Source organism: Lethenteron reissneri, chromosome 6, assembly GCF_015708825.2.
Source record: "Lethenteron reissneri isolate LAM-NWPU_2019-01 chromosome 6, ASM1570882v1, whole genome shotgun sequence".
Classification (NCBI taxonomy): Eukaryota; Metazoa; Chordata; class Hyperoartia; order Petromyzontiformes; family Petromyzontidae; genus Lethenteron; species Lethenteron reissneri.
The window spans coordinates 9,644,420-9,669,280 of NC_083784.1; the positions used below are offsets into that span (position 1 = coordinate 9,644,420).

The window sequence follows — 24,861 nt, forward strand, 5'->3', positions numbered from 1 at the left end:
GGAGGGTGTATATAGATATGCACAGCAAACACGTGGTGACACATTTATACCCAAACATGTACATGTAATGACAGGGTGACACCTGCTGGCCGGGAGAGGGAATCACGGGTACGGTTAAAGTAACAACCAGAGAAGGAGGTGTATCTGGGGTAAAGGTAACAGGTGGGGCTAGTCGAGATACTCTCGGAACCTGCTCGAAGGTTCCACGAGAGGGCGTGGCCGGAGGTGGGGCCTAGCCACGCCTGGGGGGATATAAGGGGGAGCGGACCCGGGGCTCGGGGCTCGTGTGTGGGGTCCTGGGTCCTGGCTGCGTTGCTGCTCACCGACATCTCTCTCCGTCGTTCGGCCACGTGGAAGATCTCCTGCGGGGTTTCCATCGCCGTCATCGTCACGCCGCCAGCCAGCGGCGTAGCCGAGGGCGATGGGACCACGCCGAGTGATCGGCTGTGTGTAGCCAGTCGAGACCTTAATATCTAAGTGTTTTACTCAGAGTGAGAAGAATAAGGTTGGCCTGCGTTGTGCCCAGTGTGAGAAATAAAAGAAGTACCCTCTACACGACGTGTCGCGGAAGTCGCTCATTACACATACTACAGACAAAACAAAGATTCTCCGTGTAGCCTTAGTAGACTGTTGGGGCAACCGCTGTTCGTGAGCACTTATGAAGGTCGGCACGGCACACGAGGGAGTGGTTGGCCAACACCATGCCTGGCCGCATTTGTCTCTCTTGAGGCTCGAAGCTTTCGAGATGTGGCTGTGTCGAAGAATGCTGAAAATCCCATGGACAGCCAAAACCACCAATACACAAGTTGTGCAAGATATGGGCACTGACAGGCAACTGCTGAAGACCATCATTAGCAGGAAGTGTTACTACCTAGGCCACATTGCCCGAAACGACCACAAATACCAGCTATTAAAGCAAATCCTGGAAGGAAAAATCGACGGGAAAAAACGACCAGGACGGCCAAAAACGATATGGCTCAGTAACATCAAAACATGGCTACAATTAACAACAGCAGCACAAACTCTACACGCCGTGCTAGACCAGGACCAATATCATCGTGAAGTCGCACACGCCGTTAGGCAGCACTAAAGAAGAAGAAGTGGCAATATTTACACACCGCACCAGGTACTCATTTCAGGAAGAGTACTGCCAGGTTCGTTGCGCAGCATGGTAATCAAGACACCGCTATCCACACTCGTACACACATAGAACACAAATAATGACACGTTAACACATTTAAACCCCATAAATAGCAAGTCACACCGTCCCATTACCGTAACATTTATTATTGACAGCATTACGCAGTGTACAACAGCGCTGTTACAGAGCAGGAATGCGCGGTGGTGGGAACAGGCGAGGCACAGGCCTGTGTCAAAGATGTGGATTCACGCAGCCAAATACAAATCGTACGGGCAGCATCACTCCACCCTGGGGCACGGGTGGTGCAGAGAGCTGGGGCAGCGTGTGCACTTACCGTCCTCACTATCGATCCACTGCTGGATAAGGGCCTCACCACGCCACGTGGGTCGTGGGGGTTATTAGAACACACTTCACCACGCTGGTCTTTGTGGGTTGGTAAAGGCAGGGAGCACAGATGTTGGAGCATAGTACAGCACAACCATGGATTTTGCTGCGCTGCACTCTGCTGACGACTTGGCCCCACAGTCACCTATAGCACCTGAATCTACTGATGAGACACTGAATGTCGAAACCGGTCCACAGTTTGCTCGTGTTAAACCAATGCTGCGGATAATTATGCATTCCCAGAAGGAAGGACATCTGTTTTGTGGTGGGCGACCATCCGAGCATTATCCGGGCTCAACCCCACTTAGCTCCCGAGATCTGACGAGTGTGGGTGCATTCTGGGCGACTTGGTCATCGTAAAATGCTGAATGTCGGTGTTCAAGCGCCGTGGGTGCGTGACTGCGAGTGTGACTGTGCGTGTGTGCATGACGGGGACGCCCGTTGTGAATGCTCACTCCCTGCTGCAGAGCACCTTTCACCCAGCGGCTTTTGGCCAACCATCAAACACCGCATCGCACGCTTTCAGATGCGCTTCTGCAGCCATCTGGAATGCTCTTCCTTCCGATAATAGGAAGCCACTGGAGCTGTGCACTGTTAAATCAACTAGATTGAAAAGCATTTCTGCGATAGAAGTTCAACGTACAAAAGTACATCCGGCGTGGTGCGATGCAGGCTGCATGCATAGTGTGGCATCGCCCTGGCGAGAGCGCTCCGTTCATGCCGAGCGAGCAGCATCACCCCAGCCCATGATGTCCATGGGAGTCAATAAAACTAGGACCGGCTTTGCTGAAGTCGCCAGCGGTTGTCCACTGCACAGATTAACCCCCCCGACACGCGAGTGACAAATTTTCCACCACTGCTTCGGGGCTGCCGACAGTATCGAGCATCGGCCAACGCTCATTTGCGAGGACGGACATGCACGCACGCCCCCCGACACCGCGGAATATAAACGCGAAGATGTTTTTAACATCACGGGGCATGTGGCGCGGCCGCCACCAATCACCGCTTGTCCGGTGATTTTGATTGCCAGGTGCCGAGGAAGCCATCCTTTGGTCCGTGACCCTTAGTCCCGTGACCCTTGGCGCCGTGCCACTCATTCCCGTTGGGGTCGTCCCCTTGCCATCGCCACGCTTCTCTCCGCGCTCCGCTCCGCCTGCCTCCGTCCCGCCCGGTGTCGCCCACACTCCCGCCCCTCGCCTCCCCGCCCTGCCCCCAGTTGCCCACGCACGGCCCGCCTGGCCCCCGCCGCACCCCGGCATCCGACCCGGGTCTGAAAGCTCTCTGGTTGTCGAAGGGCCGGCCTGGCTGGCCGTGCCGGCCGTACTGGCCTTGCTGACCATATTGGCCGTGCTGGTGGCCGTGGCGGCCAACGGCGAAGTCCGCGTCGGTCGTGTTCTTGAGCTTGCGCCGCGGCACGAAGCGCAGCGCGTCGCTCCAGTCGCCCGTGTCCTTGACGCGGTCGAGGATCTTCACCACCTGGTCGAGGGTCAGGTTCTTCCCACCCAGGCCCCAGCTCAGGTACTTCTCCAGCGGCAGCCGCGCCGTCGCCAGGCCCTGGCGCTTGGCGCGGCCCAGTGACACGCCGGTCTCGATGGACAGGTCGACGAAGCCGCCCACCACGTAGACGGCCGAGGGGTCGAACTCGCGCAGCACGTTGGGCGAGTCGGCCGTCAGGTAGACGAGCCGCTCGTGGGGGAACAGCTCCAGGTAGGAGCGCTCCGTCTCGGTGACGAGGATCCGGCGCAGCGCGTCGGCGCCGTAGAGCCGGGCCAGCGCAGCGCTAGCCGTCCGGCCGCTGGCGTCACCCGGCGCGTAGCCGCACAGGTGCAGGTGGAAGGGATCGAGCGCGCGCCGGTTGCTGGACATGAGCTCGATGATCTGCTCGGCGCAGCTGCGCGACGCGCGCGAGTTCATCATGTCGTCGTAGCTCATGTCGATGACGAGCGGCTGGCCGTGCTGCATGGCCTGCGCTAGACGCCAGTCAAAGGCGCGCTCCTCCGAGCGGGCCCAGAACGTCAACAGGAAGCTGTTCCTGGAGAATGGGGAGAAAATCGCAGCACGTGGTCAGGTTCGGCGAGGCGAGACCAAGACATGGTCATAGCCATTTCCGGTGTCACTACCATTTTTTATTTTATTTTACCAGGTAAGGCCACTGAGCTATGTAGCTCCTTTTCAGAATCAACCTGGCCACGAAATTATAGCTCAACGAAGTGGCTTATCATCATCGCATGGAAATGTATAGCAGCCAAATACTCTAAACGCGTAATGTTGATTCGAAATGTGAAGGGAAAAACCGGAGGACCCGGAGGAGAATCCACACGACCACAGGGAGAGAGACACGCAAACTCCAAATATACAGCAGGCATCAGGGCCGGGATCGAACCCACGGCCTCCTGTATACCAGGTGAGGTAATTAACATCCCGCAACCGTGGCAGTACGCCTCGCCATCGCTTCCTTTCTGATGCTAGATCTCACAAGTGATGGCCAGCGGAGGCGTGGCCACCAGTGCAGGTGGTCATCTGTGAAAAAAATATTACAGAAGCCCCCCCCCCCACCCATGGTCTCCCCTGGGGTCACGACCTCTGGGTGCCACCCTAATGCCACGGTGTGCGTGAACATTGCGCGCGTGTAAACCACGTGCATTCTACGACATTCTGGGCCAGTCTATCCACAACAGAATCCGAATATTTATTTATACTGGAGGATCCGATGAGCTATAAAGTTCTATCCCACAAACGTCCAACACAACCAACCGTCAGCTTTCTACAAAGCAGTACATATTTTATGAACCCAGAAGGCATGATGGCCTTGGGACTTGGAAGTCTTGTGGTTGTTAGTCAAGTGTTCTTGCCACTGCGCCACAATGACAAGCCACATTGTGAGCAACAAGCTGTGAAGAATTACACTGAGTGCAACACGTGGATTAAAGAACATAGGCAAGTGAACGTGTGATGCGACTGTGAGGAAGAGTGGGCTTGGGCAACAGGAGGAACAATAGCTGGTGGTTTAGACGAACAACGGAATTGGCTCATGGGTAAGTGCCGGAGGGAACGCTGCGTTGCCGCACGGCCAACTGAGATGGCCACGGCTCGGGGAGAGACCTTCATCCAACAGCGGATTGATCATGGCTGCTGCCGCTGCCGCCACCTCTGTAAGCGACGGCGGCGACGACGACGATGATGGTGGCGAAAGTAAAACTGGCCACGTCGTCTGAATGGCGACCCGCGGGGGTGCGTCCGTCATACGCGGCACCGTGACGCACCCCTCCCCCCCACGGTGCCGGGTGGTAAGCTGCGAGAAGCGCAGTGTGGTGCTAGGGTGCCAAATGAGTTGACGGGCGAGCGCCAAGGCACCGAAATAACTTTGGGCTCCTCGAGAAAAACAAAACACGCAGAGGCTAAACTGCCACCAAGGCGCGCAGTGAGGTACACAAAGACAAAGATCCCCCGTATAGCCTTAAACAGACTGTTAGGGCAAGTGCTGTTAGCGACAGTTGTCTCCCCAGTGATGATGTTTACACACCGCACCAGGTACTCATTTGAGGCTGAGTCAACCTAGGGGAGGCCCAGGACCGGTTCAGATAATCGTGTTGGCCGTGAGTGGGAACCGAACTCAGGTCGCCGGGTTCGTAGCGTAGCGTGCCAACCGCTACGCTACCGATCACCACCACCACCACGGATGAACAAACACACACACAGTGTCTCATGCATTCCGTGGAATCAAGGTTATACGAAGAGATCATGTCCAAATGAAAACAGAACGGCGCCCTAACCCGTTGGGTCTCGGGAGCTAAGCAGACTTGAGCCCGTGCTGCGCTTGGACGACCACCAACCACGGGCGTAAACCAGGGGCTGGAGAACGCCACCGCTGTTGTGGGGCCGCCTTGCCAGCAGCAGCCGGCAGTGCAGCAATATAATTGTTAAGATATTTTTTTCTTGTAATTCAACAAGAGCCCGGTATTAAGAGCATAAACCGCGATGTAGGAATTGAGTGTCACAGAAAAAAGTCCCGGAGACTCCAATACTCCTGGGTGTAGGGGAAGGAAAGAAACAAAATCGGGGCTCGCTGCCCCGCCAAGGTGGGGACGATGAGCGGGAGCATGGATTTTTCTATGGGGAAAGGAAGGATAAGAAGAGACGAACAAAACCAAGGGGCTAGAAGGGACGGGCAAGAGGCGAAGGGGAGGTTGAGATTCTTAGTGTGGGTATGTGTGCCACTTTTTGTTTGCTGCGGGCCAATCGACAACCGTGGACACCGATGCAAATGACATTTCCCATCTCAAGAGGTTTTTTTCCAGGTGGAATACGTTGATAAATAAAATCCTTCATTTACCAGAAGCGATGCGGGCCCCATCTCATGCCCATCCCCTCCTGATGACATTAACCCTTCCCCGTTTCAAAGGCGTCTGCAAGTTTCAGGGTGGGGTGTCCCGTTCACCGCTGAATCTCAACGCGCAGCGGCTCGGCGTTAAATTTATTTAAAGACGTTGTTACTCGCCGCAGAGACCTGCAGGGGAACGATAGCTGGCGCCACACTGTGCCACACGCCCTCTCGAATAGCATTGTGGGAGCCTCGGTTTCATTCCGATGCTGATGATGCACGTCATTGGCATGTGAAAGGATTAACTGCACACGTCATCTTGCGATGTCACAAGCCAGGTGCCGTTATCTCCCGTAGTATCGACCGTGTCATTATCATCACTAATTAATAAACGTACCACGATTGTTTATTCCTCGACTGTTCACCCTTTACCAGCCCCCCCCCCGCCCCCCCCCCAAAGTACCTGAGAGGCAACTCGGGGGCCTCTTCCTTTGGCGGCAGTAGTTTACGCTCCTCCCTCTTCGCCTCCTGCTTCTGCTTCCTCGCATCCTTCATGCACTCGCGCTTGTGCAGGAAGCGGAGGAACCGCTGGCGCATCGACTTGCTCGTCATCTCCAGGTACTCCTGGATCTGCGCGTCGGTCATGACGCTCGGCACGGATTTGCCCGCCTCGCGCCACAGCCCGATGAGCTGCAGCGTTGCCTCCGCCGAGCCCACTCCAGCTAGCTCGACCGCCGCGCTCAGACCGCCGTGCCCATCCGCCAGCTCCGGCGCCGACTCCGGAGCGGCGGGCTCGCCAACGGAATTCGCTCGCTCGTAGGTGCTCGGAGCGCCGGGCTCGCGAGCGGCTTCCTCTCGCTCGCCAGTGCTCAGAGCACTGGGCTCCTGAGGGGCTTCTGCTCGCTCGGCGATGCTTGGAGCCCCGGGCTCGCGAGGGGCTTCCTCTCGATTGTCGGCGCTGGCAGCGACGCCATGCGTAGCCGCGTCGTCCGCCGACGCTTCCCGTGGGATGCTTTTGCTTGCGATGCTCTTCCACAAATCCAGATCGACGACACGTTCCTTGCCATTGACGTCCTCTCTCCGGTTGCCACTGTCCTTCCGCGGATCTTTGGTCCTGGCGTCGGAGACGGTGTTGCCCCTGGGGTCACGCGGATCTTTGTTCCCGGCGTCGGAGTTGGTGAAGTATTGGCGGAAGGCGACCACGGAGGGCTCGCCGCGACAGGGCACACGCGCCACCCGGTGGCGCCACACTGCGCACCGAGCCACGCGGAGCAGAGCTGGGCCCAGCATCATCGCCGTGTCTCCTGGATGCGGCCCCTGCAACTGATACGGCGCACGGAGACCTACGGATAAATCACCCACACCACGCCCCACCTCGTCACAAATACACGCAGGCTTGAGTATGTACGTTGAACTTCTTTCGTACCGTATGTAATCAACCATGCTAATTGGAGGTGCGGGGGAAAGACAACAAACTAAAGACAAAAATCAGTTTAAAAAAATGAGTTTTCAATCTAGATTTAAAAGTGCATAGCTCTAGTGGCTTCTTAATATCGGAAGAGCGTTCCAGACGGCCGCAGCGCGCGATGCGGCGACCGTATTCGTTCGATGGCCAGCCAAAAGCCGCAGCGAGGATGACCGGAGTTTGCGTGATGGTTTATGTTCCTTGACTAGAGTGAGTTGTTACTATGATTTGCTTCCAGCTTGCACTCACCTTTCTGTCTGATGAGTCTCTTATGATTTACAGGAGAAAGTAGTTTGAATAAGCTGTCGCCCTTAGCCTGTGCCCTCAGTGATCAGGTATGGCTGGCTCACAGGACGCAGCCCCCGAGACCTAATGCGGGGGGAGCAGTAGGCAATGCAGGTTAAGCTGTACTAATTAAACTAAACAGTTTTTTTTTATTTTACCAGGTAAGGCCCACTGAGCGATATAGGGTTATTCTTCAGAAGCGACCTGGCCACAAATGATAGCTCAACCAAGTGGCTCATCACGCGGATTTCTTTAGCAGCCAGACTCTAAACGCATGACGTTGAATCTAAATGTGGAGGGAAAAACCGGAGGACCCGTGGAAAAATCCACGAGACCACGGGGAGAGAGAGAAACACGCAAACTCCAAACATACAGCGGGCATCAAGGTCGAGCCCACGACCTCGTGTATACCAGGCGAGGTGGTAAACATCTCCTAGTCAAAGACGAAACCGGCGTAGTGGCAGTGGTCTCATTGATTGCCACTTTCCAGGGTTACGTGGCCACAGTGTGTGCATCACAGTGCCGGGGATGACGGGAGGACCGTCCTGGTGGTGGCAGTCGACCCTTCTGCTGTCTACAAATTAACCTCGTTCAGAGAGTCCCGCACGCATTCACGGTTTCGTGTCATTTACAGGAACGAGTTAGGATGCGTGAATGCAAGTTTGGGCCTGGTTAGTGTAGAGATGGGAGACTCCCTGGGAAGAGCTGGTCCTGGAGGCTTGGTCTGAGAGGCAGGTTAAAGAGATGGCAGTACGGTGCAGCGACGGAGCGTTAAATGAAACCTCCTGATATCCGGGTGTTTCCCCGGGTACCCACCCCCTCGTGTGCCGTACCGGCCTTCATAGGTGCTACTCGCTAACAGCACTTGCCCCAACAGTCTGTTACAGCCTATACAGTCTGTTACAGTCTTTGTCTGTGACAGTCTCGCCGTCTCTGTGTGTCTGTGAGTGTCCGTGTGAGTATCACCGTCTCTGTTAGTGTGTCTCTGTGAATCTCCCTCTGAGTGTCTGCGTGAGTGTCTATGTCAGTGTCCCTCTGAGTGTGTCTCTGTGAGTGTGTCTCTGTGAGTGTCTATCTGTATCTGTGAGTCTCTCTGTGAGTCTCCCTCTGAGTGTCTGCGTGCGTGAGTGTCTATGTCAGTGTCCCTCTGAGTGTGTCTCTGTTAGTGTCTCACTGTCTCTGTGAGTCTGTGAGTGTATCCCTGAGTGTCCCGTAATTCTCTCTGTGAGTGTCTGTGAGAGTCTCTGTGTTTCTATGAGCGTCGCTCTGTGAGTCTCTCTGTGATTGTCTCTGTGAGTGTCTCACTGTCTCTGTGAGTCTGTGAGTGTATCTCTGTGAGTGTCCCGTGATTCTCTCTGTGAGTGTCTGTGAGTCTCTCTGTGTTTCTGTGAGCGTCGCTCTGTGAATCGCTCTGTGAATGTCTCTGTGATTGTCTCTGTGTCTCTCTGTGATTGTCTGTGTGAGTCTCTCTGTGAATGTCTCTGTGATTGTCTCTGTGTCTCTCTGTGATTGTCTGTGTGAGTCTCTCTGTGAGTCTCTCTATGTGAGCGTCTCTCACCGTCTCCCTCGCTGCCCTCTGCGCCTCCCACGTGCTGAACACGTGGGGGGGGGGGGCTCAGCCGGGTTCACAGTGCAGGGGTCGCGACCTCTGGCGCCCGAGCACCACGTGGTGCACAAACGCGAACCGGGGGAGGAGGGCACGCGCCGTGACGTCATCACGCCGAGCGCAAATACGTCATCGCGTCCCGATATCGACAAGGCCAAGTGCTGCGTACGTCATCACGTCAGGCCGGGGTTACGTCATCACGTCAGGCCGGGGTTACGTCATCACGGTCAGGCCGGGGTTACGTCATCACGTCAGACCAAGGTTACGTCATCACGTCAGGCCGGGGTTACGTCATCACGTCAGACTGGGGTTACGTCATCACGTCAGGCCGGTACACGTCATCACGCACGGCGTCTCGCGCTGGTCCACCATGAGCTACATGCTGCCGCACCTGGGCTGCAAGGCGGAGGTGGACGCGGCCATCAGGAACGTGGCGGACAGGGTGCTGGTGCTGCGCTTCGGTAGGAGCGAGGAGCCGAGCTGCCGGCACCTGGACGAGACGGTGAGGGCGAGGATGAGTGAGGCTCATCGTCATGGCCGTGACCCACACAGACGAAGGTCCCCCGTGTAGCCCACACGGGCCTGTAGCGAGTATTAGCAGCACCTGTGAAGGCCGACTCGGCACGCGAGCTGGGAACGGGGTGGGGGGGTGCAGCAACCACCACGCCCGACCGCCTTTGCCTCCCCAGTGTTGATGTTTAACACGGGGGAGGCAAAGGCGTTTTTATTCTACCACTGGGCTAAGTAGCTCCTCTTCAGAAGCGACCTGGCGAGCACAAGCGACAGCTCAACCAAGTGGCTTATTGTGTGGACATTTATAGCAGCAGCCGAACACTCTAAACGCGTGATGTTGAGTCTAAATGTGGAGGGGAAAACCGAAGAACCCGGAGAAAAATACACGCGGCCACAGAGAGCGAGAGAGACACGCAATCTACAAATATACAGCAGCTGCAGCAGCAGGCGTCAGGGTCGAGATCGGAACCACGACCTCCTGTAGACCTAGGCGAAGTCGTTGACATCTCCTAGCCCCTACAGAGATGCTCTCGCTCTGCCTTGAAAATGTCGAGCCGCACTCTCTCCCACAGGATGACGATGCCCGTGCATGGACGCGGTGGCCACCCCGGGAAGTTTGGTGGGCCGAGTGGAACCCAAGAAGAGTGAAGAGCGATGGAGGGGGACATTTATACAAACCCATCCCTGTCAACCCATACGCTTTACCCCGTATTCTTGTACAGGATGAACGTTGAAATGTATAAGGGGCACGGGGTGATCAATAAGATTTGAGTTGGTCTGTAATAAGGTAGGGCACTGATAAGGGGTTGACGGTCCATACCTGCAGTAGGTATAGTGTAGTAGTGTAGTGGTATAGTAGTGTAGGGGTATAGTAGTGTAGTGGTATAGTCGTGTAGTAGTGTAGGGGTATAGTAGTGTAGTGGTATAGTAGTGTAGGGGTATAGTAGTCTAGTAGTAGTGTAGTGTAGGGGTATAGTAATGCATAGCTGTCAACCCACACGGTTTACCCCATATTCTTGTACAGGGAAATTGAGCTTTCAGGTCCATACGGCGTACAGCAGTTTCAATACGGGCAATTTTTATGTGTTTGTATTTCTCCCTTGTGATAAGACTTTGTAGGATAAACGTTGAGATGTATAAGGGGCACGGGGTGACCAGTAATGTCTGAGTTGGTCTGTAATGAGGTAGGGCACTGATAAGGGGTTGGCAGGTATGCAAAGCAGCAGAACTTGTACAACACATCGGCCGATCTATCCGTCCATCGCAATTATAATTCACAATCCCTTTATTCGAGTGGTTATTAACTTTTACTGCAGCCTTACACATCTTTGCTTCTCAATCGTAAAAAAAGTGTACAATATTAATAACTACATAGGGTTTGATGAAACAAAGTAGTTGTACTTACGTGCTCCTGCTTAATTAGTGGTTTCGATTATTTACCTTTTAACAAAAATCTGACCATGTCTTGCACCCCCAGAAAGGGCATCTCGCACCACCAGGGGGTGCGTGCACCACAGGTTAAGAGGAACCACTGCTTTAGTCAATCCTCTGCGAGATCTTTTTCTTCTTGTTCTTCTTTCGTATGGCCGATGTAGATGCAGAGCACCAACTACGTCAGGAGCAGCGGAGTGTATCGCTGTGATGTCTCCTTCGTATCTGTGGATACCTGTCCACCTCTTATCAGTGCCTACCTCATTACAGACCAATTCAGACCTTATTGGTCACCCCGTGCCCTTATAAATTTCAATGTTCATCCTACAAAGTCCCATCACAAGAGAGAAACGCAAACAAATAGACAAAAAAAATTGTTGCCCGTATTGAAACGGCTGTATGCCGTATAGACCTAAAAAGTACAAGAATATGGGTAAACAGTATGGGTTGACAGGTATGGTATTTGTGGATAGGGCATTGCGTCGTGATATGTCGTCGTACTGTCTTGGCAGCCTTCACGTGACGAATTCCAGCAACGCGTTGACTGAAAATCGATAATTGATATCCCTGTCTCCAGAGCAACAACAACACTCTGTGCTGGGTGAAGGCCTCTCTCTCCATGCAGTCCCTGCCGTGAGGAATTGATAGGACATTACTTTTGCTGCAGTACCGCTCTGCGAATGTGGAGGGAGTCTTGGGACTTGTCCGTGTGTCACCCACCACTGATGTTAGCCATGGCCGGGAAACCGCAAACTCAAGTGTGTGTTCCCGAACATGTCTGTCCAGTGCTCGCTGAGCTGCATTGGCTTCCGGTTGCTGAACGAATATATTATAAGGTCACACTCATTACACACATTTCTTTCCAACACCTGAAGCAGATTACCTTGCTGACCACATCGAAGAGCATAAACCATCAAGCGAATTTCAGTCATCGCAGCAGCGGCTTTTGGATGGCCATCGAACAAAGATGGTCACCGCATCGGGCGCTTTCAGATGCGCTTTGGCGCCCATCTGGAATGCTCTTCCATCCGATATTAGGAAGCCACTGGCGCCATGTACTTTAAAATAATCTAGATTGAAAACGTATTTATTCAAAACAGTTTTTTTGTGTTTAGTTTGTTGTCCTTTCCCCACATCTCCATTTAGCCCGGTTGGCTACATACGGTGCGAAGGAAGTTCAACATACGTACGTCTGGCTTCATAGTGCAATTAGCGCCACTGTGCCACGGTCCTGGAACGTTGTTTAAAAGGCATATAAAGCCTGCAGTGTTATTCGGTATCATACTTGCTCAGAGTGGCCAGAGGATGGCGTCACATGGACTGCCAGCGCCGAGACCAATGCAACTTAAATGCAACAACTTCAACTTTGATGATGATGATAACGCTTGTAAAGCTGAATGGGAGTTGACAAGGAGTCACAAACACCTCGTGACTGACCCGACGACACAGAAGATCCCTGGCTTCGATCACCCGTGAAGCTTCCTTGGGCCAAAACCCTGAACCGCATCTGCACACAAACCATGGCAGCAGCAGATGCGGACACTCGATGATGGTGATGATGATCCACAAATGGAAAATTAAATGTGCAGAGTCTGTGGTTACCCAGAACAGAATCGTGGAACATTTAATGACTCGTATGAAGGGGGCATCATCAGAGTGATGGTACACCACTCTGCTACTCACGCAATCATCAGACTCAACCATCTCAATGTTAACTTACAGCTGTTGCTCCACTACAATCACAGCCTTACGAAGAATACAGAGACCCACAGCCTCACGCATAGACCAGTAGACCCACCCACGACAGAACCATGGAACATCACGACGCAATTCACAAATACAAAGGAGGCATCATCACAGCGATACAACTGACACAATCGTCTGTATCATCACAGCTGTTGCTCTCCATCAACATCAGCCATATAGAGAAGAAGCGCGAGACCACGTGGTGGTGGAGATCAAAATCATCTCTGTCTACTGTATACCTAAGAAATTCTTAAAACTAAACTATTTAAAATTTAACCAGGTAAGGCCCACTGAGCTATATAGCTCTTTTTCAGAAGCGGGTGGTGTGGCCGGAACCAAACACTCGCACGTAAGGAAACGAGACCCGAAGCCACCACGGTACACTGCTGGAGGTAGACCCTGCTAAACTGTTATCACTGCATTACGCCGTGCGATACGTTAAGAAACACGCGTTTTAGAGTTTTTGACTTCTATAAATTTCCACACGATAAGCCACTTCGTTGAACTATCATTTGTGGCAGGTCGCTTCTGACAAAGCGAAAGAGCTTAGTGGGACTCACCTGGTAAATTAAATATAGTTCAGAGTTTATGTATGTGCATCTGTGTGTGTGTGTGTGTGCGCGCGCGCGTGTGGTCACAGTGCAGCTATGGAAGACAAGCCATGATCTGAGCAAAATGGCCGAGATCTACCTGGTGGATGTGGGCGCTGTGCCCGTGTACACACACTACTTTGACATCACGGTCACCCCCTCCACCATCTTCTTCTTCAACGGGCAGCACATGAAGGTGGACTACGGGTAGGGCCTCGGCATGATGCAGCTGCACACGGCTGCTCTTCCTACCCAGGGCTGGGAAGCCTGTTGTATATTTGGAGTTTGCGGTGTCTCCCCGTGGTCACGTGGATTTTTTTCTGGGGCCTCCGGTTTTTCCATGCATATTTAGAATCAATATGTATTTTAGAGTATTTGGCTGCTATCGAGTTCCACGTGATAAGCCGGTTCGTTGAGCTATCAATTGTGGCCAGGTCACTCCAAAACAAGAGCTATCTAGCTCAGTGGGCCTTACCCGGTAAAATAAAAATAGTTTAATAAGAACGATACGGCCCGTGGGCCAGAGAGCCTGCAACTTCGTTTCGCAGGTCCCGCAACCACACGAGGCCGATGACTGTCCTTATGCAAACCGGGTGACCTATATTAAAATAAATAAAAATCTATTTTCTAATTGTTTATCATGTCCACTGGACGTAACAAAATGTCAGGCATAAGCCACCTATGCAGGAGCGAGATGGATGACAGTAGCACTGGATCGTGAGAAATAATTACTGAAAAATTGTAAATAAATGTAATTATTTATAAAAATGAATTATTACAAAGTTAATTGTTCGGTCGGGCACCTCCCCACCTTATTTCCGTGACCCTGTCCATGAACGTATTGAACTAGAGTTTATTTTCGTTGTACCTTGGTCGTGAATTATTTGTTACAGCAAAAAATAATCTCGTGCCAAAAACCGTAGCTTCACTCTCATGGGTTAAGGCACCGAGCCAGCGACGGCTAAGACGTCGGGTTTGAATGTAGGTTTCGGATGAACGTGGTTCAACTGGGTTGTTAATTGTAGTGAGTCGATGGTCTTAGCCCTGGTCAGCTCTTGAGATATTAGGAAGCGACTGGGAGCAATGCACTTTTAAATAATCTGGATTGAAAACTTATTTCTTCAGAACTACATTTCTGTTTAGTTTGCTGTCCTTTCTCGCCGCACGTCCGATAAGCACGGTTGGCTACATATGGTGTGAAATATGTTCAACATACATACACACAGTACACCGAAAAAAAGCCATAATTTTACTTGGGTTTTCACTTTATTTGGCCAAAAAACGGCTCTCGGCATTAAACATGTTCCTGCAATTTCACCGACATTACTTTCGCACGGCGGCTGAGAGATTGCAATGCCACGGAATGTGATTAAGAGGTCACTGGAATGGATTTCAGAAATGTTTTTTTGCGACATCTCCATCCAGGGCCTTAGGCCAATGACATCCACTACGGTGGAGAGCATTGTGAATGATTGTACATCAAACAACTTTATTTTTGTTCAACACGTAGGTTTATTTTTACTTGAACCCTAGTTTTTATAGACGAATATGGAAATGAGGCATCTTGTCTGTTCGTTTCATGAACAAAAGAATTTGTAAATAATTGATGTGAGAAAATATGTGGTCCCTACGTAAATAGAGTTAAACTAATCTCACCCTATCTGGCTACAGAACTTGCCTCCTGGGAAGCCAAGAGTTCGTATCATTTTGGCAGGAATCGCAAGTGAAAAGGTTGGGGAAGATGTATCCGTTTGAAAATACATAATCAGCTATCATCCCTCCATGGTGAATACACTGATTACTGCTTCATGGGAAAGTTAACAGTGGTTGTTCTATGGATACGTTCGTCCCCGCCATAGCAATGTGGATTTTCCACCACTTGCTGAGAGCTGTATACAGGGTTCGATCTCAACCCTGATGCCTGTATATTTGGAGTTTGCATGTTCTCCCCGTGGTCGCATGGATTTTTCTCTGGGTGTTCCGGTTTTTCCCTCGATATTTTTAAACAAGGGATGAGAATATTTACCTGCTATGAATTTCCACATTTTGATAAGCCACTTCATTGAGCTATCATTTGTGGCCAGGTCATTTCTGAAAAAGAGCTATATAGGTCAGTGCACCTTACCTTGAAGATTTAAAATAGTTTAGTTTACAATAGTGTAAATTGTTTGATCAGGAGATGACTGATGGTTTTTATTGTTGATCACCAACCGCTGACGTTCATGGTCTCGTCCCTCGCTCACAGCTCGCCCGACCACACGAAGTTTGTGGGCAGCTTCAAGAGCAAGCAGGACTTCATCGACCTGGTGGAGGTGATTTACCGCGGGGCCATGCGGGGCAAGCTGATGGTGCGCAGTCCGATCGATCCGCAGAACATCGCGCAATACGACCTCCTCTACCAGGGCATCTGAGGAGGCCACGTGGCCTGACAGGCAAACCTCACCGTGGGTGACCGTCTCTCGCGCCAGACGCGGTGGCCGTGTGGCTAAAGCGGTGCTCGGTTCTCCTCTGTGAGGAGTTTCTCGCTGTCTCTTTGTCAGAATATGACCGAGTTTGAATCCCGGTCAGAGGTCAAACGGAACCGATCGTCCCTCTGGGATCGATACAAGTGTTTGCTGCTTAGTGAGGGGTCTTTTCGTCACAGAGTGACCAACAGCCTTGCCCTTTGGGAAGGCAGGCTCCCGCCATAGTAATGTGGAATTTTAACCATTGGCTCAGAGCTGCCAGTAGAGATGAGCGTCACCCGATTTCTCATTTGAGCAGAGATTCTGTTTGTTTTTTGAAAGTGGGGTTGGTCAACATTAGACTGAAGAGAACGGCTTCATCGTCGGCGTGCGTTTCGGCTCTCGGCATCATCATGAGACAATCCATTTCCATATTCTTGGTTCTTTTGGTAAAGTCACGTAGATGGAAGACAAACAATCGCGTGTTGCCTGCGCAGCTCGTTTTGCTTGCGCAGCTCTCGTCCCCCGCCCACTCACTTTGGAACCCTTCTCAGCAGTTACATTTGGAGGCTTGCCCCCTCTTTTCACTCCGCCTGATGAAGACCGCTTTTGTTGCGATCGAAACGTGTTTTTTGCTTTTATTATTTTCAATTTATAATTTGTATATTTTTATTTTATATTTACGTGACTTTACCGATAGAACCAAGAATATGAATTCCTGCAGTCACGAAAGTTTTAAGTCAAAATTAAAGCAATTTCCATCAGGAAAACGCAGCGAGCAGTGTAACATTATCAGAGAATGGCCCCGCAAGTTTGTCACGGAACTACCTCTGAAATCCCTTCAGGAGCCGATTATCCATGCCCCAGGTGGTTGCCTCTGTTGTGTCCTTCAATCAATTGTCGTCGTTTGGCAATCATCTCCAAATGTTTTGTTGCCGGAGCTGGAAAGTGCACAATTGAGTTATGATAGCAAAGGTGTTTCTGTGCAGTTATTGGTAGCCAGGCTCAGACAATCAGCTCGCCACCCTGGCGGCTTAAACCTGAGTTCAAGCCCAGGTTCTCGATGTTATTGGCTCAGTGTCTCTGGCATGACCACCATGAACCCCTGAAACACCTGGCAGCTGTGAAGGAAAGCTTTAAAAAGCTGAACGTTTCATGAGAGCGAGATGCTCTTTTGTTGGATCGGATCTCCTGCCAGTTGAAATTTACGCTCCAGGCAACAATTAAAAAGCAAGCCATGCACTAAGGAAATGAGAAGTGCTTTCACCAGTAATGCGATTGCTCTGCATCTGTTGCGGTTTGTTGTTTTATTACGCTGGCCTAGATGTATCCGTAAGATGTTCCAACAGGGTTATTTATCAACCCAAAATAAAGTGACATTTATTCTATCGTCCGCAGTGCTGCCTCTACTCTTACTAAACACAGCAGTTGCTCAGCACTGGCCCAAAATATCAAGTGGCCAGAAACAAACAACCATTGCATTGGTAATTACCAATGCAATTATTATAATAAGAGTCTAGACGTTTATTGAATTGAGCTTGTAAAGAGAAATCACGGGGAATTCCAAAGTGGAGCAGTGGGAGCGAAGAAGCAGAAATAGAAATGTGGTGACCTGCAGTGTGGCGGAGTGAGCAAGCGAGGGAGCGGGTGAGTGGGCGTGCGAGTTGTAACCTGCAAGTGCGGTGGTTGAACACCGTGTGAGATGAGACGAAACATTGTCTGGTAGACCGAGTCCTCAACATGGGGTGGTGGAGGAATCGGTAAATGAAGTTCACCGTAGTGGTAGTGAGTAGTGGTAGTGAGTAGTAGCGATAGAAGAGTGGCAAGGAGGGGACTGACCGCCGGTGAGCGAGCGATCGGTGAGTGCTCTATCATCGATCGCCCTGGCTGCTGCTTCAATCTGACCTATAAAATTTGGAGATGTAGCCAAGTAGCGTTTGTTCACGTCAGGCAAACCCTGCTCTGGATAGACTCGATCACAACACCAGAGAGCTGTCTGGAACCCGGACTCAAACTCGGGATTATTTTCGTGGCAGCATGTGTGTCGTCGAAGAAGTGAGTTACTCGCGTGGAATTATTTTCGACATTTTTTTTTTTATTAAAAGAATCTGAAACCTATTTTTAGATACTGGCCCGTGTCGTGTAAAGGGTCAGTGGGCGGCCTCGCAGCAAGAAGTCCCTGAGTTTGATACCTGGCACAAGGGGACCTTTCTGTGTGGAGTTTGTATACTCTCCCCCTGTTCTGCACGGATTTCCTCTGGGTTATGGTTTCCTCCCATAGCTAGACCAACATAAACAAATAAGCGATATTGGCCAAACATCCCAATGCTAAAAAAATACCTTCTAACTGCTCTGTGGGGGTTTACACACACACACAAGCAACATCACTCACTTTTGGGAAAACTTACCCAGCTTTCCTGGGGTAAACAAGCATACACATCATCGCATGCGGGTAGGAAGTTGGAGCACCCATAGACGATCCACGCATCGGAGGGGGTTAGCGGGTAAAGTTGACCTCCGTCGCCGCAACTGCCACCTGCGGGCTTCTGGGTCTTCACGCAGGGTCAAAGATTAAAATCTCACCCGCTTAAAACGAGGGGCCGCAGCTGCAGTGGTAGCAACAACAATCGCTGTTTGCCACTGAGTAGCGGTGACGTCACCAATGCGCTTGTGCCAGGCTAGGTGCATGCATCAACAACAAGCGCCGCATGCCCAAGCAGCTTCTGTTTGGCCTGGATAGGTGGAGATATTTGTCTTTCGACAGCAACTCTGATTAGCACGGGTGGCTGCGTATGGTGCGAAAGAAGTTCAATATACATGCTGTACATACATAAACGTGCACGCCATGGGCTAGAGAAGAGGTGGAGTGATGTGATACTTGCCGATGACCGGTACCAGCGGTGTCGAGATCAGCCTCTGTGGAGGAGGCTCATGGAGGACGCTACTGGGAAGTTGGAGGCAGTCGTCCTCCAGCAACAACGGAGGGGGCGGAGAAGCGACGCTCACAACGAGCAGAGCGCCGGGCGGTGAAGCAGCAGCGAGTTGGCACAGCAGGGAGGGGCAGCTGGTGTGCACTTGCCAGCCATCTCAGTCGGTCAACCCATGGCACCCAGGGTTTGCCCCGTGACCTCCTGCCAGCAGCGAGCCTTCGGCACTTCACGTGGCCTCAAAAGTACACCGAGCCTGGCACAGGTGCCGTGGTGACGTCACAGGCCCCTGGTGGCGAACGGCGGCTGTGTTGCTGTGCCAAGCACACCGCACTGTGAGTGCCAGAGTGCATCGTGGGCATGAAGTCACGCGACTTGCCGTGCACGTACTGCAACTGGCTCGCTCGAAACAACATCAACATCATCCACAACTCGTGAATTTTTACATTTATAGTAATTATTTTATAATAATTTTGGTTTGGTGTTAATATTTCAACGAATCGAGCCGTTGCTGCACAGGCGGCAGGAGGACTGGAAGGGTTTGTGAGTTCACCCTTTTACCAGAACGTCTTGGGTTTGCGTCGTGGGGACATTTCGTCTCCCTTCGGCCCTCGGGGAATCTGGAGAAATAATCGCCTAGCAGCGGGGTTTTGAAGATTGCGATCAACCTCCGGGCCGAGCTTGGGTGTCGACTTGTGGTTGAGTGTCGTAAAGTCGTTGGCAATGACCGTGGTGGGATCGGGGAAGTCTGTAGCTCGTTATGTTACTGTCTGCTGGACTTCTTTTGCGCCGTACGTAGGCAACCGTGCATGTCGTCGGGGGCTTGTCATTAGGAGGTGTTTGTGACTCCCTGTCAACTCCCGTTTGGCTCTCCGAGCTTCGTCATCGTCGCCGTGAAAGGTTGAAGTTGTCTCAATTGAAGTTGTAACTGGCATTGCGCTGCTAGGCCGTGAGTAATTAAGCACATTTGATATTGTCCAGTCCATCACGGAATCCGCATTGATCATTGTGGTGCCATCCTCTGGCCGCTCTGAGCTAAAGCGTCACACTGAGTAATCGCTGCGACCACTAAAACGTCTTAAAAAACAAAATTTGGCAGACAGACCGTGGCACAGCGGCTCTCGTTGCACCGCGAACCCAAGACGCACGTGCGTGTGGTACATAGACTCACAATTAGGGGTTCTAAAGAAACGAGTTTACGTAGGAGGCCTCCAAAGAGCACCGTGAGGTCAACTTTAACGCATTACGGCAAAGTCGTCCACTGTACATTTGTTTTACCGTTACGCTGTTCTGAACTGTGGCCAATAAGACGTGAAACAGGCGAGGATCTTTGAGTAAAAATATTTTAGTTTCTCGTTTCGACGTTGTTTGTCCGTCGGCCCACGGGCTTCGTGGAGCAGAGTGGCTGTGGAGACCCGCACTCTGACCAAGCCTCAACACTCACCGCTCTATGTGCTCATGGCAGTGACGTGGCATGGTCCATGGGTCTCTATGTAAGTCAGTGGATCTCTATGTAAGTCTATGGACTCTCTGTGTAAGTATATAGGTCTCTATGTTAGTATATGGGTCCCTTAAGTGTATGGGTCTCTTAATTCTATTGGTCTTTATGTACGTCGGTGCCAAAATAGCGTGACCTATGGGTCTCTACGTCCATGGGTCTCTATGTAAGTCACTGGCATAGTGTGGTCTATGTATGTTAGTGGCGTAGCAGCGTGGTGTTTAGGTCTCTGTAAGTCTTTGGGTCTCTGTTAAGTCTATTTCTCTGTGTACATCTATGGGTCTCTGTGTAAGTATGTGGGTCTTTATCTGAGTCTATGGGTCTCTTAAGTTAAGTCACTGGTCTAATGATCTGTATATCAGCGGCATAGTGTGGTCTATAGGTATGTACTGTACATTGAACTTCTTTTGCACTGTACGTAGCCAACCGTGATAATCGGCGGTGCAGGTGAAGGAAGCCTGCCTACTAACCTTTGTGCCGTAACGACGTGGGCTATGGGTCTTTATGCAAGTCTGTGGTTCTCTTGTGTGTAAGTCACTGGCATGTGTGGACTATGGGGTCTCTATGTACGTACGTCAGTGGCGTAATCACGTGATCTGTGGGTCTCGCAGACAGGCAGGCAGGCAGTGGTGACTCCGCGTGGCTCGAATCCAGCAGTGTGGAGTGGGCGAAGGCTTGGTGGATCACCGCGTGTATTCAGACGCCCTTCCCATGGCCATCGAGTTGCCATACTGCGGCTCGCCAGGAGACGGCATCTGTTTCCATCTGTGTGGGAGTAAAGTGTTGCCCCCTCGTGCCGATGGGCTTTCTCCGGGTGCCCCGGTGTTCCTGCCACTTGTATAAACGTCTCGTCATTAATTGGATGAAAACATCTTGAAGATAAAACCTCAATGCAGGGCGCTCCTGACAAAGAGTCCTGCGGCTTGGCGTTGCTCTCCTCAACAAACAAATAACTTGTACTCTTTGGTTCTTTCGGTAAAGGCACGTAGGTATAAAATAAAATAAATCACGACGTTTCGGCCGCAGCACAAGTGTCCGTCATCAGGTGGGAAAGTAGGCACAGACTTCCTGGCTTTCCCACCTGGTGATGGACGCTTGTGTTGCGCCCGAAACGTCGTGATTTATTTAGTTTTATACCTACGGGACTTTACCAAAGAGTATGGATTCCTGTAGTCACGAAAGCTTCAAATCAAATAACTTATCGCAGTACTCTACGGGGACTCCTCTGCTTACGAACATTCGACTTACGAACTTCCAGAGATATGAACAAACCTGGTCCGTACGTCCAGTTGCCTATTCGGAGCGAGAGTTCATAAGTTCAACCTCCGCGTAATAGATGGTGCGGTGGTTGTTCAGTGTCATTACCCAGCATTCCCATTTATTACCCAGCATTCCCAGCATTTCTGCCTGGGCCGTCACCATTGTCTGTTGTTGTGTTGTCGCTGTGCCATTCACTTCTCTCTGCTTTTCACGAACAATTATCAACCACCGTGTCTCAGAAGCATAAGAGTGGTCAAAGTGTTGAGGGTGGTAGTAAGAAGAGGGTCAGTATTATGATCGAAACTGAAGTGGACGTTATAAAGCGTTGTGAACCAGTGGCATCTATAGGAGATTATACAACTTAAAGAAAAAAATTCCCCGTGTTTAGCGCACACGCCGTACAACATGCTTTGAATCACAGGAGTAAAGTTGGACTTACGAGCAAATCGACTTATGAACAGATCTCTGGAACTGAACTCGTTTGTAAGTAGAGCAGTCCCTGTTTTATTAATATTGTACTATGTAAGTCGATGGGTCTCTATGTAAGGCACTGCTATAGCATCGTCTATGGGACTCTGTGTAAGTGTATGGGTTTCTAAGGAAGTCACTGGCATAGTGTGGTCTTTGGGTCTGTACGTGTGGTGTAGTAGTGTGGTCTATGTAAGTCTATGGGTCTGTATGCACGTCACTGGCCTAGCGTGGTCTATGGGTCTCTGTGTAAGTGTTTGGTTCTCTAGATCAGTGGCATAGTTGCTGGGCACGGTGCAAGGCATGAAGTGGGGGCCGCTGTTCAATTCCCCCCCTCCCCGCGTCTTCGCAGCCGCATGCCTCTACCCATTCGGCCCATGGGCCCTGGCGCAGTTGCACTGCCTGCACACTCGATAGGAGCGGGAGAGAGGGCAGGTGAGAGAAGGTGAGCGAGAGAGCGGGATGAGAGGAGGGTGGGTGTAAGGGAGAGGGTGAGAGAGGGTAAAACTATTAACAATTGTTTATTTCATCAAGTAAAATCCACTGAGCTATATAGCTCTTTTTAGAAGCCACACGGCCACAAATGATCTGTGGCCAAATTGGTTTATCGTCATGTGGAAATGTATAGCAGCCAAATACTCAAAGTGTATGACGTCGCTTCTAAATGTGGCAGGGAAAAAACAGAGGACCCGGAGAAAAATCCACCCTACCACGTAGAGAGAGACAAGCAAACTCCAAATATACAGCAGCAGGCGTCAGGGTCGGGATGGAACCCACGACCTCCTGCATACCAGGCGAGGTAGTTAACATCTCACCACCGGCGGCGCACCCAGCAGGAGAGATGGGGGGTGAGAGGGAGGGGGAAGAGAGGAGGGGGTGAGCAGGAGAGAGTAGGGGGGGTGAGCGAGAGAGGGAGTATGCACGTGAGTTCCCCCCCCCCCCCACTAGCCAAGCAGCGTGGTGAGCGTTGGGGATTGGGGACCCGTTAGCTGCTGGCCGGGGCAGCTGTGTAAACAGGGTGCGCTCACCGCTCACCGGCGGCGGCGGCTGTGGCCGGCCTGCCAGCGCAAACACGGTGAATGTTCGGCATTGCTGGCAAACACAGCGACATTCCTGGGGAGCATTCCTCCTGTGAGGCTGCCTTGCCTCCTCCGACTCCCCTCCGACTCCCCTCCGACGACACCACCTGGCCCATCGGTGGCGATGGGGACAGCGGTCGAGCCGTTGCCACCCGCCGCCGCTTGGCATCGTCTCGGGCGTTGCTTACGTGATAAGGAAACGGTGGTCGTGGTGATGGCGGTGGTGCCCGTGAGGCTGCCACCCGTCCGGTGTTGATCCGGACAGTTCTGGGTCTTGGCATCTTTGTCCGGGTAGCAGGGATGGATTTGCACGGTGGATCTGCTCTTGCTGCGTAGGACTTAATGACAGTTTTGCCACACTGCGCGAAAGACCTGGGCTCATCTTGGTGGCGGGCGCGAGCCCCCCCTGCCTCGCGTCTTCACTCTCGTCGTAAACGCCGGCTCGCCAAATGGCCGCTAATGGGCACGGCGCTCAGTTGGCCGTGACGGCACGCGGATGTGTGTTACAATTGACCGTGACCGTCGGGAAGAAAACATATTTTGATAATCGCCAGTGTCACTCATCGTGGAATTCCCAACACTGGTTTAACACAATTGGCCATTCATTTGCAATCCAGCTGCTCAAGAACCCGCAGTCCCAAGGGGCACAGCGGAGTTTGCTGCCTGTAATCAAACCGACTGCAATTATTTGTAAACCAGACTGCAATCCGGCTTGCAATCGTCTGATATCCATCCTGCAGCCACAATGGTGGTCCTGTGGTTGGACCGCCACACCCCACCCCCCCCGAGTCAGAAGTGTACAAGTTCGAATCCCGGTCGGGGGATCCTTGTAGCTTCTCCTCCTTCGAGCCTTTGACAAAATCGACCGGATTGCAGCTAAGCTAATTTGACCCTGGAAATTGCTTGGATGGGTGACCACCATGCATGTTGGATTGTTACAGGTGGCTGCAGGGCTACGTTGTGAGCAGCAGAGTCCAATGCGGCAAAATCCATTGATGTACCGCACATCAGTGTTCATAACCCCCACAAACCGCACGGTGTGGGGAGGGCCTCATCCGCGCTATGGATTGACAAAAGGGTCTTGTTGCCAGCAGTCGCGAGCAGTTGCCCAGTCGTTTGCGTCCAGCGAAGATGGGCTCTGTCAAGCGACCCGCCCGCTCAGCGATTGGTAGCGACGGCGTTTCGTCGTGCGTTGCACATTTGAACTGTGGCCATTACGAACCCGGATCCGCTGTTTAGCCCCTTGTCGTGAAGAGGTGGCACATTCACCCGAACCTGAGCAGGAGCAACGAGAGAGAGAGCCCATTGGGGATTCGACTGCCTTTTTTCGACCGACGGCAGTGAACGTTTACCAGAATTCACTGCGCCACGAGAGTCGTTTCACTGCCATTAACCTGAAAAAAAAACTCGCTTCTAAACCCACAGACCTCATTTGCTCAACCAAACGTGGAAGCCGCTCGCTCCGATGTGAACAAAGCGGTCGCAGGCGATCGAGTCGTGCGATTTCGTTCAGGTTGCGTGGAATGGGCGTTAGGCCTGGGTGACTTGGTGGAGCCAAGACGCTGGACGAGCTACACGAGGCACCGGAGTCGCCTCTTCACCTCGACATCTTCAAGCCTCCACGCCGTGCGTCCACAGTCCCGACACCCAGTGTAGACTTCGAGTACTGTGTGCGAGATACCCGCACTGTCTGGGGCGAGGAA

General features: G+C 51.9%; 2 protein-coding genes across 3 annotated transcripts; one reads left to right on the plus strand and one right to left on the minus strand.

Moving 5' to 3' along the window:
- Window positions 1-1,283: 1,283 nt before the first annotated feature.
- Window positions 1,284-9,197, minus strand: LOC133354803 (uncharacterized). The gene is made up of 3 exons (XM_061571939.1): window positions 9,155-9,197; window positions 6,310-7,189; window positions 1,284-3,557 (listed from the first exon to the last, which is right to left on the minus strand). Exons 2-3 carry the CDS (start codon window positions 7,137-7,139, stop codon window positions 2,525-2,527), a joined length of 1,863 nt encoding a protein of 620 aa, XP_061427923.1. The 5' UTR covers window positions 7,140-7,189; window positions 9,155-9,197; the 3' UTR covers window positions 1,284-2,524.
- A 331-nt stretch (window positions 9,198-9,528) lies between these two features.
- Window positions 9,529-17,314, plus strand: TXNL4B (thioredoxin like 4B). Of its 2 annotated transcripts, none has more exons than XM_061571951.1 (3): window positions 9,529-9,704; window positions 13,538-13,689; window positions 15,728-17,314. In XM_061571951.1, the coding sequence occupies exons 1-3, from the start codon at window positions 9,573-9,575 to the stop codon at window positions 15,891-15,893; spliced, it is 450 nt and encodes a 149-aa protein (XP_061427935.1). In that variant the 5' UTR covers window positions 9,529-9,572; the 3' UTR covers window positions 15,894-17,314. The 2 variants fall into 2 exon arrangements, with proteins under 2 accessions (XP_061427935.1, XP_061427943.1); XM_061571959.1 differs by having other exon boundaries at window positions 9,544-9,704; window positions 13,533-13,689.
- Window positions 17,315-24,861: the final 7,547 nt, after the last annotated feature.